This window comes from Phalaenopsis equestris, unplaced genomic scaffold, assembly GCF_001263595.1.
Source record: "Phalaenopsis equestris unplaced genomic scaffold, ASM126359v1 Scaffold001053, whole genome shotgun sequence".
Classification (NCBI taxonomy): domain Eukaryota; kingdom Viridiplantae; phylum Streptophyta; class Magnoliopsida; order Asparagales; family Orchidaceae; genus Phalaenopsis; species Phalaenopsis equestris.
The window spans coordinates 168,372-182,644 of record NW_018165492.1 but is presented as its reverse complement, the minus strand read 5'-3'; the positions used below and the strand labels follow the sequence as shown (position 1 = coordinate 182,644).

The 14,273-nt window shown below is 34.9% G+C and overlaps 1 protein-coding gene across 3 annotated transcripts in view; it reads right to left on the bottom strand.

Annotated features, from left to right (window-relative positions):
* LOC110032897 (tobamovirus multiplication protein 3) overlaps positions 1–14,273 on the bottom strand; it is a gene marked incomplete at its 5' end in the record, with an annotated part of 79,322 nt that overhangs the window by 47,881 nt on the left and 17,168 nt on the right. For all 3 annotated transcript variants that reach the window (XR_002294899.1, XM_020736676.1, XM_020736677.1), the window contains 2 exon segments: positions 3,610–3,661; positions 3,752–3,838. Coding sequence is in view for 2 of the 3 variants with exons in the window: in XM_020736676.1 (XP_020592335.1) it covers positions 3,610–3,661; positions 3,752–3,838 (139 nt within the window).

Below are 14,273 nucleotides of genomic sequence, written 5' to 3'. Positions count from 1 at the left end.
TTGCGTAGATGTCACGTTCTTGTTGCTCCCTTTATCGATGATGGGACTGCATATATTTTCCTTCATAGTGCAACGAGTAAAATATATAGTAGTAAAGATCCCTTGTTGCCATAGCTTGTAGGACCCGCCTAACCACAAGTATCTCGCCCTCCTCCAGTGGAAGTTAATACTCCTCACCCTTTTCTTCAACAGACTCTTCGTCACGAATTTCCTCCACTGCACTCAATAATGACACAACTCGGTTCGTCGAGCAAATGGAGGCAAATATGCCCATATCCAAAGCATTTGAAGAATTTCCTGGTTGGGACTATATTAGGCATTCCACTTTTCACAGACTTCTCACTCTGAGTGGTTCTATCATTCTCCTTATCAGCCTTCTCAAATCCCCGAGGCTTGCTTCTACCGATGTCTCCAATTATGGATGGTTGTCTGAATGGCAGTGGATCCTTGCTCTGCTTTTATTCTCTCCTCCTTTGGTGTCAAGGTTTAAAAGTCACCCAAAAACCAGTAAGGCTGTAGCTAAACCGTATTGTCGATGGCGAGTTCCAGACCTCCCAGGTACATGGCTATTGTGGCTCCTTTGGCTCAACAGATCAAATTTCTGCTTAAGCTGCATAAACTCTATTGTACTCTTCGAATCTCGCTACCATGCTCGACGATAACATCTCCATGCGTCCATTCCTCAAAATGTCATCGAGTCATTGTAGGACTCAAGGGAGCTATTGTTGTAACTCTTTCAAGGTAAACTCCTAATCAAGTTCTAGCAATTGCCTCTGTGGTAACATGAATAGGGTTTGGAAGTGGGTGCGTGCAAGGTGGGTAGTGGTAGCGTAGAGTGTAAAAGAAATTTTGGGTGAAGATAGGGTTGGTTAAGAATGAATGCTAGAAGCCCTAGAATAAGATTAGGGTTATGCTAGCTCTGATACAAAGTAATACTAGAGTTAACCCAAACAACAATAAGAAAACTAATATTATTTGTGAAAGCAAATTGGTGATTACAACCAAACACACTTGAAAGAAAATTACAATGAAAGACACAAACAAACTCAACGAAAGTGTATTCTAATGGTTGGTGGTTGGTTTGGAGGATTGAATGGCAAAAGTTTGGTTACTTGGATGTAGACGGCTATAGGAGGGGAAATGGGGAGCTGCAATCGGTTGCAAGGGGTCTGTAGACGGCTATAGGAGGGGAAATGGGGAGCTGCAATTGGTTGCAAGCTACAAGTCTAGTGAGATATGGCTGGACATCAGGGAGGTTGACATATAATGACAACGGGAAGTGGTGGGATTGGACAATGGCGACAAAGGGGAAGGGCAAGCACTGAATGGAGGCGAGTAAAAGGGCAGCAAGAAAACAATTGAAGAGTTGTTTCTAGTGGTCTGCAACAAGGTATGGCAAAGGCGACGACAGTAGCAGAGGGTAGGTTGCAAAGGATGAGAAAGACAAAGATAATCACCACTTCATAATGAGAGACCACTGGAGCACGACTCACCATTGAATACAGTCCTAGAAGGAAAAAACTGGACATCGATGGCCATCCTGATAGAAAACACGAAACAAAAACTGCCAATAAAACCTAAAAATGATATATAAATACTACTAGGTAACTAAGACGGTCAAAATCCACTCCAAACGGGTCGACCCTAGTTCATTAGGGTCGGCCAATCCTCTTTCCTTCCGAATTGAACTAGTTTAGCTACCCCAAGCCGGTTCAAGCAGGGAAAAAGCCCCACCAGCTCAGGCAGCCACGTCTTATTACTATATTAAAGCTGTTGGAAGAGACATTTTTTGTTCCTGCTTTTGTCCTTCATTTCATGTAAATACTGCAGATATGTATTGATTCATGCTTAGGTTTAATGAAAGAAAAATCACAGAACTTTGTATAAAATATAAATGACAAGGATGTGCCTTAATCTTACACAACATAATATAGGGCGGTTTACAATGTCATGGGAAGATGGATGGTTCTATCAAAGCATGGAGGCATCCTAAGCACCAAAGATAGCTCCCTAATACATTTTTCTAGTGCATTAATGATTCTTCTTAATATTTCTCTTCTTCCAATCCATCTGTTGCATCCTTTGCATCCATTGTTCGTTTTTCCTTCTCTGCATCTTTCACTTTACTCGCGATCATTTGAGGCTTCAAGAAGTTGTCCATCAGCAAGTCTACACTCATGCCACCCTTCAGTAGTTTTGATTTCTCCTCTTTCATTTCCAAGTTCAATCTTTATACAAAGCTCATAAGCCATTTACATTTTCATCTTTTTTTTCTTCTTATTTATCATAAAAGAAGCTTCCTAATTTTTTAAACAATTAGCTAAAGTAATTGAGCAAATTTATGAATGAAACAATTAGCCTTATTAGTTCCTACGGGCATAATCTTTCCTCTTCAGCTAATTATACTTGCTGCAACTCTTAATAATATTCCCCCTACAACAAAAAAACTTTTTCAATGGCCTCTCTCTATCTTCAAAAATAATTAGCCAGTGATTTGTTGAATCCTTTACTTCAATTTGTACTTTAGAACACACATAAAAAACCATTCTCATATTTATTTTTTGATGAACTGAAGAAAAAATTTATTGCTAACTCAAACTTGTCGATTCATTATTATCAGCATTAATTTTAATGCAACTTAAAATGTATATTGTTCATGTTGATGATTGATAACAAAGGTATCATTACTAATCTCAACTACCAAAAATTCTGTAACACCGATACTTCTAAAAATATATAGTACCCATTTCAAACATGTATCCAACACACCTTGACACTTATCCGACACGCCCCGTCAAAGGTATCATTACTAATCTCAACTACCAAAAATTATGTAACAACGATACTTTTAAAAATATATAGTACCCATTTCAAACACGTATCCAACACACCTTGACACTTATCCGACACTCTCCGACACTTCTTTGACACTACAAAATATGTGTATCAATTTTTTTCAGCCACAAAGGTATGATATGTTACTATTTCAACACCGCATCGGACGTGAGCTTAATACTAGTTCAAAAAAATAGGACACGGGAACTAGAAAATTATAAATATATATGCCCTTGATACTATTTGATAACCTCTAAAACTCATTGGACAACATGCTTTGTGGTTATGTTGCTTTAATCTAAAACGAAATATTAATAAACATAATATGGAGAGTTTACACATGTATTTGATAAGTGTATTCTCAATACAAATTAATTTTACAGTGAAAAAGAGTTATTGCATGTTTCCACAAATCCATTGTATGTTTCAATTTCTGCATGACACAAACAAACAAATCCATCCACACATTCATGCACTTCTACCAAATCCCATTACTTCCATTGAAGTTATTCTTCTCAAGTAAAAATTTTAGTTGACAAACTATTTTTAAGAGAAACTAGAACATATCGATGATTTTATTCTTCAAATTAAAAAAAGGAAACAAAATTCAATAAAAAAGATGGCACCTTCAATAACCATACAATATAATACATAACCAAAAATTGTGTTGAAACCAAATATAAATATTCCTTCCAAAGTATCATATTAAAAATTGCAGCATATCTTCGAAAGTTGGTTAATATTTAAAAGAGTAAATGAAGTTGAGGGAAATACCAGAACGATAGAAGTAGAAGAAATGTGGCTAGAAGAAAAATTTGAGGATAAGCTGTAAGAAAATAAAAAAGTGTCAGATTCTAAATATCATTCTATCTCATTTAAAGGAAATTCACCAATGTACAAAATAAAATTGATATACCCATGAGGATAAATCCACAACCATGTGACCAGCATCTCCACCTTTGACATGCAGCCACAAGAGAACATATAAAATATATGACGTATCCTACCAAAGAATCATCATCAGTTTACTTTAGCATATTGTGCTCTAAACGCAATAGGAAAAGTTGCAAGAAATTATCAGTACGTAGATCAAGTGAGCACAATTATTACATCTAATTACATAGATCAGGAGTTAAAAGGTCATTAGGAGCCCCACCAAAAAACTACTAGAATATAAAGAAATATTTGAAAACAAAGAGATCCGGAATGGAAAACAATTTAAATGAATATGAAAAACAATGATTTATACTCGATATGCTGAAAGACTATTCTCTGTAAATCAAAGTTCATATGAGCTTTGCAATAAGAAAACTAAAGGGCTAATGGGAGGCAGACGAACAGCAAAAAAGGTGCTCTAGTGTTTTACCATAAATGGCGTATGCCTTAGTGAAATTCTCTTTTTTTTTTCCTGCGCATCAGTAAAACTCATTGTAAATTTAAATTTAGATTAATTACGAAAGAGTATGAGAAAGTATGGTGGCATTTTATGATAGTACTTTCGAAGTTAATTGTTTAATAATTGGCAAATTTGACCTAGCAATTAAGCCAGTGATCCCACTATCACAAGAGAATATATATCATGAATGCTCCAATCTAAATAAGATAAAAATCGAGATATATTATAGTAGTTGTGTTCACAAATAAGGTGGAGTTGAGCTGTTCTAAGAACATGAAGATCCTTTCTAACAATAATATCAATGGATAATAGTGACAAATACCAAGGGGCTAGTAGAGACAAGGACATGGACTACTATCTCTAAAAGGGACTTTGAACCCAAATTTAAGTTTTGAGAACAAGTTTAAATTGATGAAGAAGAATCCTTTACCGACTGGGTAGGAGATTGAGTTTGAGATTATGGTGGAAGATCTTGAACCTGATATTTCAAGTAGCTCAGCTTAGAATGAGCTATTAAGTTTTGAGAACAAGTTTAAATTGATGAAGAAGGATCCTTTACCGACTGGGTAGGAGATTGAATTTGAGAGTTTGGTGGAAGATCTTGAACCTGATATTTCAAGTTGCTCAGCTTAGAATGAGCCTTAAAACACTCTAAGAATTTATGTCTAAAAATAAAGTAGGCACAGTGTAATGAGATACTTTCACCCTCTACCAATAACTTGATGACAAGAAACCAATCCACATCTACTTATCAAAATAGGATGAAACATACAGTTCCACTAAAATTCTAGCCACGGAAGGCATAAAAAAAAAGGGTATCGAAGCATCCACTTGTAAGGGTTTCCCAAAAAGTGAAACCAAAAAAATGTAACAACAAATGGTTGAAATGATTCTAATAAAGCCATAGAAATGAGATCCAAACTGGAGTGACAAAAAGTTTCGGAGCAATCAAAACAGGAAGACCATTTAGCATTCATATCAGATAATCACTAATATATTAATAACATCAATTGTAATGGTAGAATGCTTTGAAAAAAAAAACTTATGACAATATGTTGAGGGTCGATGAGCCCAACGAAGCAATCACCTATCACATGTAAATCATATATGAATCTGTGGATTACCTTCAAGTTGGGTCAATCCATTAAAAATTTGTCAATAATTGAGAAGGCCAGTGATTTAACAAGCACAAAAATCTCCTTATGGACGAAGATAAAAACAAGCCATTATGTAAAGTTCTTCAATGATGAATATATCTTTGGTTAAGAAATCAATTGAGTCAACCAAGCCATTATGTAAACCAAATATGAATAAATTCAACATTATCAAGGCTGAGTAAACTTAGTTCAAACAATATTGGATTAAATGTATGATATTGTCATATCTTTTAAAACTTAAACGATTTGGCCAACTTAAGCATGTATAAACCTCAAAAAAGAATGTGAAACCATATCAAATTCCTTGCTTGGGCTTCACATGAAGGTACCTCACTTTCTACCTAAACCGCCATTGAGCACTAGATAAGGTTTCAAATTACAATATATCACTTCAATTAACCTCCCTTGAATTGCCTGCATTATGCCATAAATTAGCCTCACAAACAATGAGGAATTTGTGTTCAAAAGGTGCGAGGAGATGGAGCTCTTGCATGGTGCAGTTATTGAATGACATGGACATTTCAGAATTATGATAGCTTAGCCTCAGAGAATTCAGCGTAAATAATGGTTTCAATAGATAATCCATAAACCAACCTTATCATTTTGATTTCTAGCCATAGATAAATTTCATTCTCAAACTTAAATTTCAACTTTGGACAACACTCTCATTTTCCTCCCTTTGGATCTATTGTTAAAAAGGAGCCTTTTAATTATTTTCTGTACATGTATTAGTTATGTGATCAACAACAATGGCATTTTAGGCGGTACTGGACTCAAGGCAATTAAGGATTTAATAGCTACACAGGGAAATCAAGGACTTGTGCTACAAGAACTAAAATTCTGGAGTCTCCATAAAGGAGGCAGCTACAAATACTTTATTCAGCAATTCCATGTGGCCTACAGCCCATCTAAAATAGCTACAGAACTACGAGAATGTGGCACTAAGCTATAAGAGCGGAAAACTGAAGGCAAATGATGAAAAATTAAAAAGAGAGTTTTAAGAGAGAATTTTAAAAAAATTTACAATATGGCTCAAACCTTTAAAAAAGTAATATGAACAATGTTAATACTTAATACACAACGAAAAAAATTCCACATTAAAAAGGAAAATGAATCTACAATAATATACACAAGATAACTTCAAACTAAAGGATCGTTTCAACTAAAATTATACTAATCTTGAATAAAAAATTAAAAAAAATATTATCTAAAAAAATTAAAATTTAAGCATAACATTATCCTTCTATAATCTTGATTTTCAAATGAACTCACTGGTTGCAGGGCATTCAACTCCCTTATATCATGTCTGATTGACAATCCAATCAAGGTTATTAACTCCTAACGACATCATAATTAATCTCACTAATGTCATCTAAGAATCACACATGCAAATAATCTCCATCAAGAAATCAAACCATTAAAACTTCAATAAACACAATTGCATCAAACTTTTTTTTTTGAAATCGAATGCCAAATCATAATCACATACAATCTAATTGAACACCTATGAGATTTGCTCCCCGTATCAGTATCCGAAATTTAGAAGGATTTCAATCTTATGAAATTCAGTCTCGAAATGAAAGAAAATTATCTCCCGACTTCTCTCATCTACCATTTAGCTTTGCTTGGAACAGAAATTTCCTAACAAAGTGAAATGTCTCCTTTTGCCATGTCTAGTGTCGGTAATCTTTTGGTCCAAGAAGATGTATAGTTCTAAATTTACACCCAGCTCCATAATAGGACTAGTCATAAAGCATGGAAGATTCCAAAGGCTTAAAATTTTCACATTTACTATTGAATATATCTCTATGAATGTTGGCACTTCCACTTAGCAAGCCTTGCGTCCAATTTTAGAATTTCACAAGGCCCATACTTGATTGGCTTCAGCTTCTTTCTTCTCCTTTGAAATGGTAATTAATCAAGTGTAACCAACAAGATCCCACACTTAGAACTAAGCCCAAAGCGATGGTGATCACATCTTTCCTCATACTTTTGTTGAGTTTCTATTTCTGCTTTACCAAAATCATATGAATTTTGTAAATGTTCTAATGTTACCAATTTTGCAGACGCCCTCTCTATGCCCTTCCATTCTTTCTTGATCAACTTTAACCACACCCCTAGCAATAAGGATGATGGAGAAACATGAATTAAAGAGGCTTTGTGGTAGTTACCCACAATAGACTTCAAAGCTGTCTTCATTATCGATTTCACAACTCATTGAAGGAGAATTGAAGGTATGATATGTTACCATCCCAAGTTTTAATATGCTAGTTATACCCTTGCAAGAGATGCACTATGATTTTGTTCACCACATTGATCTGGCATTCCGTAAAAGGAAAGCAATGATTCTCTTTAGACCGGTATTCATTATGGTCCCCAAAGCTTTCCAAAACCAGCTTAAGACCCCAACATTTCCAGAAGATATAATGAAGCTGGGTAATCCAAAGCATGCCCATATAGGCTAGATAAAGAGTTTGGTCACCTCCTCACAAATGATTGTTTTCCTGCAAAGAATTAGAACAATCATTTTTGAAAATCTACCCATGACCACATAGAGATAATCAATGAGCCGTACATGCTTTCAGGACACTTCGTAGTACCTAAAACATCTACAAAGAAGTCTTCCCATAGACAGCTTGACACAAGTAGTGGCATGCACACACCTATATTCCAATTTGGGGGTACCACAGATTGTGCATCCTCTAATGCATTTACATCTTGTTGTATGTTTGGTAAATAAATATATCATTACAAGCTCTAAAATGTAGTCAACAAACCAAAAAGTCCAGCCACGATGGACGTGTTATCCTACAACATCCATTGGACAACAAGCATAATATCATATGTTAAATTGCCCTATTTTGTACAGAAAGTGTACCGATCTAGGGCTCCTAGAAGGTACTTGCGAAGTAGATGTAGCGAGGAAATGGTTGCAGAGTAGCGAGGGAATGAAACAATAGAGTTTCAAGGTCTTTGGATGAAGATATATGTCAATCGATGGCTGTCCCGACTGGAAACAACGAAGAAAACCCTGATTCGGTGATTTTAGGGTGGCGACGAGCGTCTCCACCTATTCTTACACAGTTTACGGAAACACTACTTGTGAAAGGAAAATGATACAAGACTCCATTAGAGTAGAACCAGGACAAACATCTCCAAAATACATAAACTCAGCAAAACTCTTCAAAACAAGTCTAAAAACAATATACTTATGATAAAACAAAATTTAAACCCTAATTAAAAGATAAATGAAATAAAATAATGTATAAAGGCAAAAAAGCTCCAGTAGATTTGGTTACAGAGCAAAAATTTTTGTAAGGAACGTATCACGGAGTCGAGGTTTCCGCCCAACCCAATCGTAGAGAAATTGTGGTTCAACAGGTTTTCAGCCCTAAACGACAAACTTTATCATTTTATTCGGTGGGACGTATTGGTACTCAAATATAAGTTCCACTGTCTGGAGCTACTCTCTGAATTCTTCTGAATCCCTGCAACAATCAAAATCCAGTAAATCCACATTTACTTTAAGATCTCGGCTTCTCTGATATTTCAGGACAAACCTTCAGAATATTGGTTCTTCATTACTGGAATTTGTTTCGTGGAAGAGATTCACTTAATTCTTTCAATCTAATAAGCTATCGTTGTGGCTACTAGTAACCCCTTTGGATTGTCTCCTCTCAAAGAGACGATACTCTGTTGCAATTGAAGGATTTTCCACTGCATATCTTCTTTAGAAATTTCTTGGATACCTCTTTACAGATTTCTCCTAAGCAACATGATGTCTTTCTCTCCCTATTAGGTTTTTGGTGGATGTAGGATACGAGATACGATTATTAGGTTTTTGGCAGGTTTTTGGTGGATGTAGGATACGATTATTAGGTTTTTGGCGGATGTAGGATATGATTCAGGGTTAGTTGGGCATTTAGGGTTTCAATCGAGGTGGAATTTTTTGGAGGTAGAAAAAATTGGATTTTGAAATTTTTTATGGTTTGGGCTAGAAATTTTGGTAGAAATGTTTAGGTATGGTGATTTTTTTTTTTTCTGACTGGTGAAGGTAGAAAAGTTTGATTTTGATAACCTTTGAATGAAACTATGATAAGGCTAACTCTGATACCAAATGATACTTCTCTAGGGCTCTTAGAAGATATTTGGGAAACGGATTTAGAAGGAAAATGGTTATGGAATAGCAGAGGAATGAGATAAAGGATTTTGACGACATTTGGATGAAGATAAACGTCAATTGAAGTTTGTACGCTGAAAACAGCAGGATGAAGATAAACGTCAATTGAAGTTTGTACGCTGATGTTAAGGCGTCATACATTAAAATCTAGTAAAGGACAGCAAAGAAACCTTTGATTCCATGATGTTAAGGCGGCGAGAAGCTCCACCATCTATTACTTCACAAGCTACAGACACACCAGTTACGAAAGAAAATGATACATCACTCTATTACCAGAAAAAACATCTATAAAGCACAAAAAACAGCAATACTCAGCACAATAGGTCTAAAAATAATATACTTAACAAAAGTTAAACTCTATTTAAAAGGAAAAGGAAAGATAATAATGCATAAAAGGCAAAAAAGATCTTGTCGATTTTGTTACAATCGAAAAATCTAGTAAAGGACATTTCACGGAACCAAGATTTTGGCCCAATCCGTTCCGAGATCGCGGTAATTGCAGAAAACTCACTTTTCCGCGGGACTTTACCTCCCACGTCAAAGATGTTGCCCTCTCTAGGTCCTAAAATATCCTTTTGGGAAAAGAATTAATCTAGCATATTGCTACTAGTAACTTTTTGCACGTAAGGACCAACTTGCATGATAAAACAAGAAAATAATAGAGGTGGCAACGAGAACATATTTATCATTTTATTGGTGACCTTTTTATGCTTGATCACCAAATTATATTGCTAGACATAACTCATCCATTTCTTATGTCAACCTCATTACAATTTCGAGTTTGCAAATATAAAAAAAAGTATGTGGTCCTAATGTACTACAATTGCCATCTCCATAAGGTAAGCACATCAAGATTTTATTGCACGATATAGTACCAACATTTTTTTTGCATAGAAAATATAATTCCTCAGAAGTCTTCGAAACACACAGAGTGGTAAGCAGCGAGCTGCCCAACCTACATTACAATTACAAACCTTGTATATCCACTAGCCTTCGCTTCTAGTTCCAATGATCACTACAAATTTGGCCAGGTTAGCACAAGTGCCTGACTCATCTTTCTTTTCAACAAGAAAAATTTATATGCTTGTTTTTGGCTCCATTCAGTTGATTTAGAGTATGCAAATTATAGAGGAATTAAGTTAATGCGTCATACATTAAAATTATATGAGAGTAAATGAACACAAGTTAAGATGTTATACAAAGGTTTCTCAGAATCAGTTTGGATTTATGTCGGGCAAGTCAATTAAGGAAGCTTGGAGCAATACAGAGAGCGTAAGGAGAATCTACATATGATTTTTATTGATTTAGAAAAAGCTTATGATAAGATAATAAGAGAAATACTTTGGAGAGTTCTAGAAAAGAAAGGTGTTAATAGGACTTATATTCAAGTCACTAAAAATATGTATACAAGAGCTATTACTTGTGTTCGAAACAGGAGGATTGACCAAGTATTTTCCTATTTCATTTAGATTACATCAGGGGTCATCTTTGAGCCCATATCTTTTTACTTTAGTTATGGATGTTCTTACGAAACATTTATAGGAGGATGTATCTCGGTGCATGATTTTTTGTTGATGATATCCTTCTGGTGGATACGACAAGAGAAAGAGTTAAGGAAAAACTTGAATTATAGAGATCGACTTTAGAGTCTAATAGCTTTCTTTTGAGTAAATCTAAAACTGAATATATAGAATATTATTTTAGAAGTAGTAGATCTAGTGGCACTGTTGTAATAATGAGTGATCGTGTCATTAAAAGGAATGAATGTTTTAGATATCTCGGGTCTATTGTTCAAAGTGATAGTGATACTGATGGGGATGTTATTAGTAGAATTCAAGTTGGATGTTTGAAGGGGAGGAATGCATCAGAGCATTTGTGCTAGAAAAGTACCGCTCAGACTTAAAGGAAAATTTTATATGATGGTGGTGAGACCTGCAATGCTTTATGGAGCAGAATGTTGGCCTACAAAATAAAAGCATAAAACTAAGTTAAATGTTGTTGAGATGAGAATGCTTAGGTGGATGAGTAGCTTTACACTTGGAGACAAAATGCGGAACGAAAAGGGTTGGCGTAGCTTTAGTGGTACATAAGATTAGAGAGGGTCATCTTAGATGGCTTGGTCACGTTAAATGTTGATCATTTGATGATCATGTTTAGAGAGTAGATGGTTTAGATTTAACTTTTGGTGAGAGATGTAGACACAAACCTAAAAAAGACTTGCGCATATTGTAAAAATTTATCATAATATATTAGAATTAAATGAAAATATGACATTAAATGGGACACAATGGAGAAAAATGATTCATGTAGCCGACCGAACTTAGTGGGATAAAGAATTTGTTGTTGTTGTTCTAGGCTCCATTCAAATTTACTATTGGCCATGGTTAAAGCAAGAAGTTGCAAGTATTCAAAAATAACAAGTGAACTTGCATCCTTATACAATCATTGTACATAGTATTTGTCACTGTTTGATATTATTCACCTTTTTCGTCATTAATTTTGATCTCTTGATTATCCAACTTAAATCGAAGATATAGGAGAAATTTACTGGCAACTTGGAACTTCATTTGGTTAAATTGTGATGGATTTGATGGCATTTAAGTATACGAAACACTTTACTCAAATGTAACAAGTTCCCTTCCCATGATTTGTTGAAGGTTGGGTATCATCAAGATAAATAATAACGAAATCATACAAATATGGTAGCAAAACAACATTCATCAACTCATGACCATACCTATTTTGCCATAGAAACAAACGACACAACAAACCACTTGTAGAACCTTCATTAGGCCACGAAAAAAATTTTCCATGCATCCCTCTCATTAATGTGTGCCTAAAGATAATCAAATTTGAGACCCATCTTATTAAAGATGGTTGTAAAGAGCATATCATTAATGTGCGATCATTCTTTACCATTACTTTATTGTAATGCAATAGTCAATTGCATAGCCTACATGTGTTATTATTCTACGGAAAAATCATATATTTGATATTTTAATATTCTTTGGAAAAATCATAATATTTGATACAAAATGTGAATTGCTAAGCTTAATAACTCCACACTCTAACACTTTGACAACTTATTTTCAAATCTCTACATTGTCACTGATCAAATTTTGATGCACCAAAAGATTTAGAATGTGGTGTGTCTTAAGTTGAATCGAATTTCAGGTTCAACAGCACATTCAAGGCCAACTATTGTAACTTAAGGAAAACTTGCATACTTTTTCAACAATTCTTCAATTCAAAAATGGCAAAGCTTATTGCTTCTGTCACGGTAGGCCTCATAAATATAAGTAAAAATTTTTGTGCAACATTCATAAATTTACTTGGTATGTCGTCAACATATCTACTGATAGTACTCCATACTCTTCTTTTAGCAAGTACTTATTCCCATCGTTATTCATTTGACATTGGCAGAGATGACGACACAACATTGCATGCTTGTCATGCTAAAATAGATTCCAAAAGACAACTTACTAGACGTCAAGTGGAACCACTTAGCATAGCATACTGTAGATGTAGTCCGTCGTAATTGTGAATGTAAACTGGCATAGAATTAACACGTTTCTTTTCAATCCGACACAAAAGAAAAAAAATTGGATCAAACAACATGTCCAGTCTAATTTTTTCACCAAAATGGCATAAGTGATATTCTTCAAATTGCTTTTGCAATTATGATATTGATCACCTTATGCTTGATCTAATAATTGCAATCGCCTATACTTTCACATCCTTCTAGCCCTTTCTTAGAGAAAAGTTCAAGTGTACCTTACAACATTTTTATATGATATGACTAGGAATCTAACAATAATACAGAAGTCTTCCTTGAACATCTAACTTAGAGATGGAGACAATCTTTGAAGAAATGCATACCTTTTTTCACTTCTTTGTGTTTTCTAAGAAGTTGAATTCCTTCTCTTTCATGCATTAATTCTTGCACACTATGGCCATCACCAAAATACAGACCTAGCAAAGATTGGTGATTGAAAACAAGCCAAGTTCATTTACATGCAAATAAATTCCTGATGAGTACTTCATCACATTTTATATCCACACTATCTACTCCAAAAACATTTGTTTGGCATCAAAATTATGTGTGCTCCTGCACAGGTTGGCCTTTTCATATCTCAAACTATCACTTCTTCCATTAGTCTTCTATATACACCATCACACAAAACTACTGATGTACTATCCGCTTGAACATCATCCAAACCAACTCTTAATGGCCATTCATCTTTAGAAATAAATTCCACCAGGCCAGAGCAGAACGACTTAATTTCAATCGAGCCAAAGGCAATCTTGCCACAGGTGTTCTACCCATATAAAGTGGAATAAGCTCCAAAGAATTGAAGCATAGTTTTCTTGCATCTATTGTCTCATATGATATGTAGAGTCTACACATTGGACTATACTTTGAATGGTTGCATCGTTTATTCATGAGTTTTAGCTATATAAGAGTTTGTATTTTCTCCATTCATGCTTGCATTTGGCATATAATGACAAGGACGAATACAACACAACCCACTAGTCATGATAGTTGTTAGTATTCCAATCCACTCCGTCATAATGATCATCTATCATGTCAATCTATCCACCTAATGGCTAAATTTGAGGTATAATCAGTGCTAACCATTGATATTCTTCCCCTACTGCTTGCTTTTATTTGTTTCCACGGCTTTCGATGCGACTTCAAAACAAG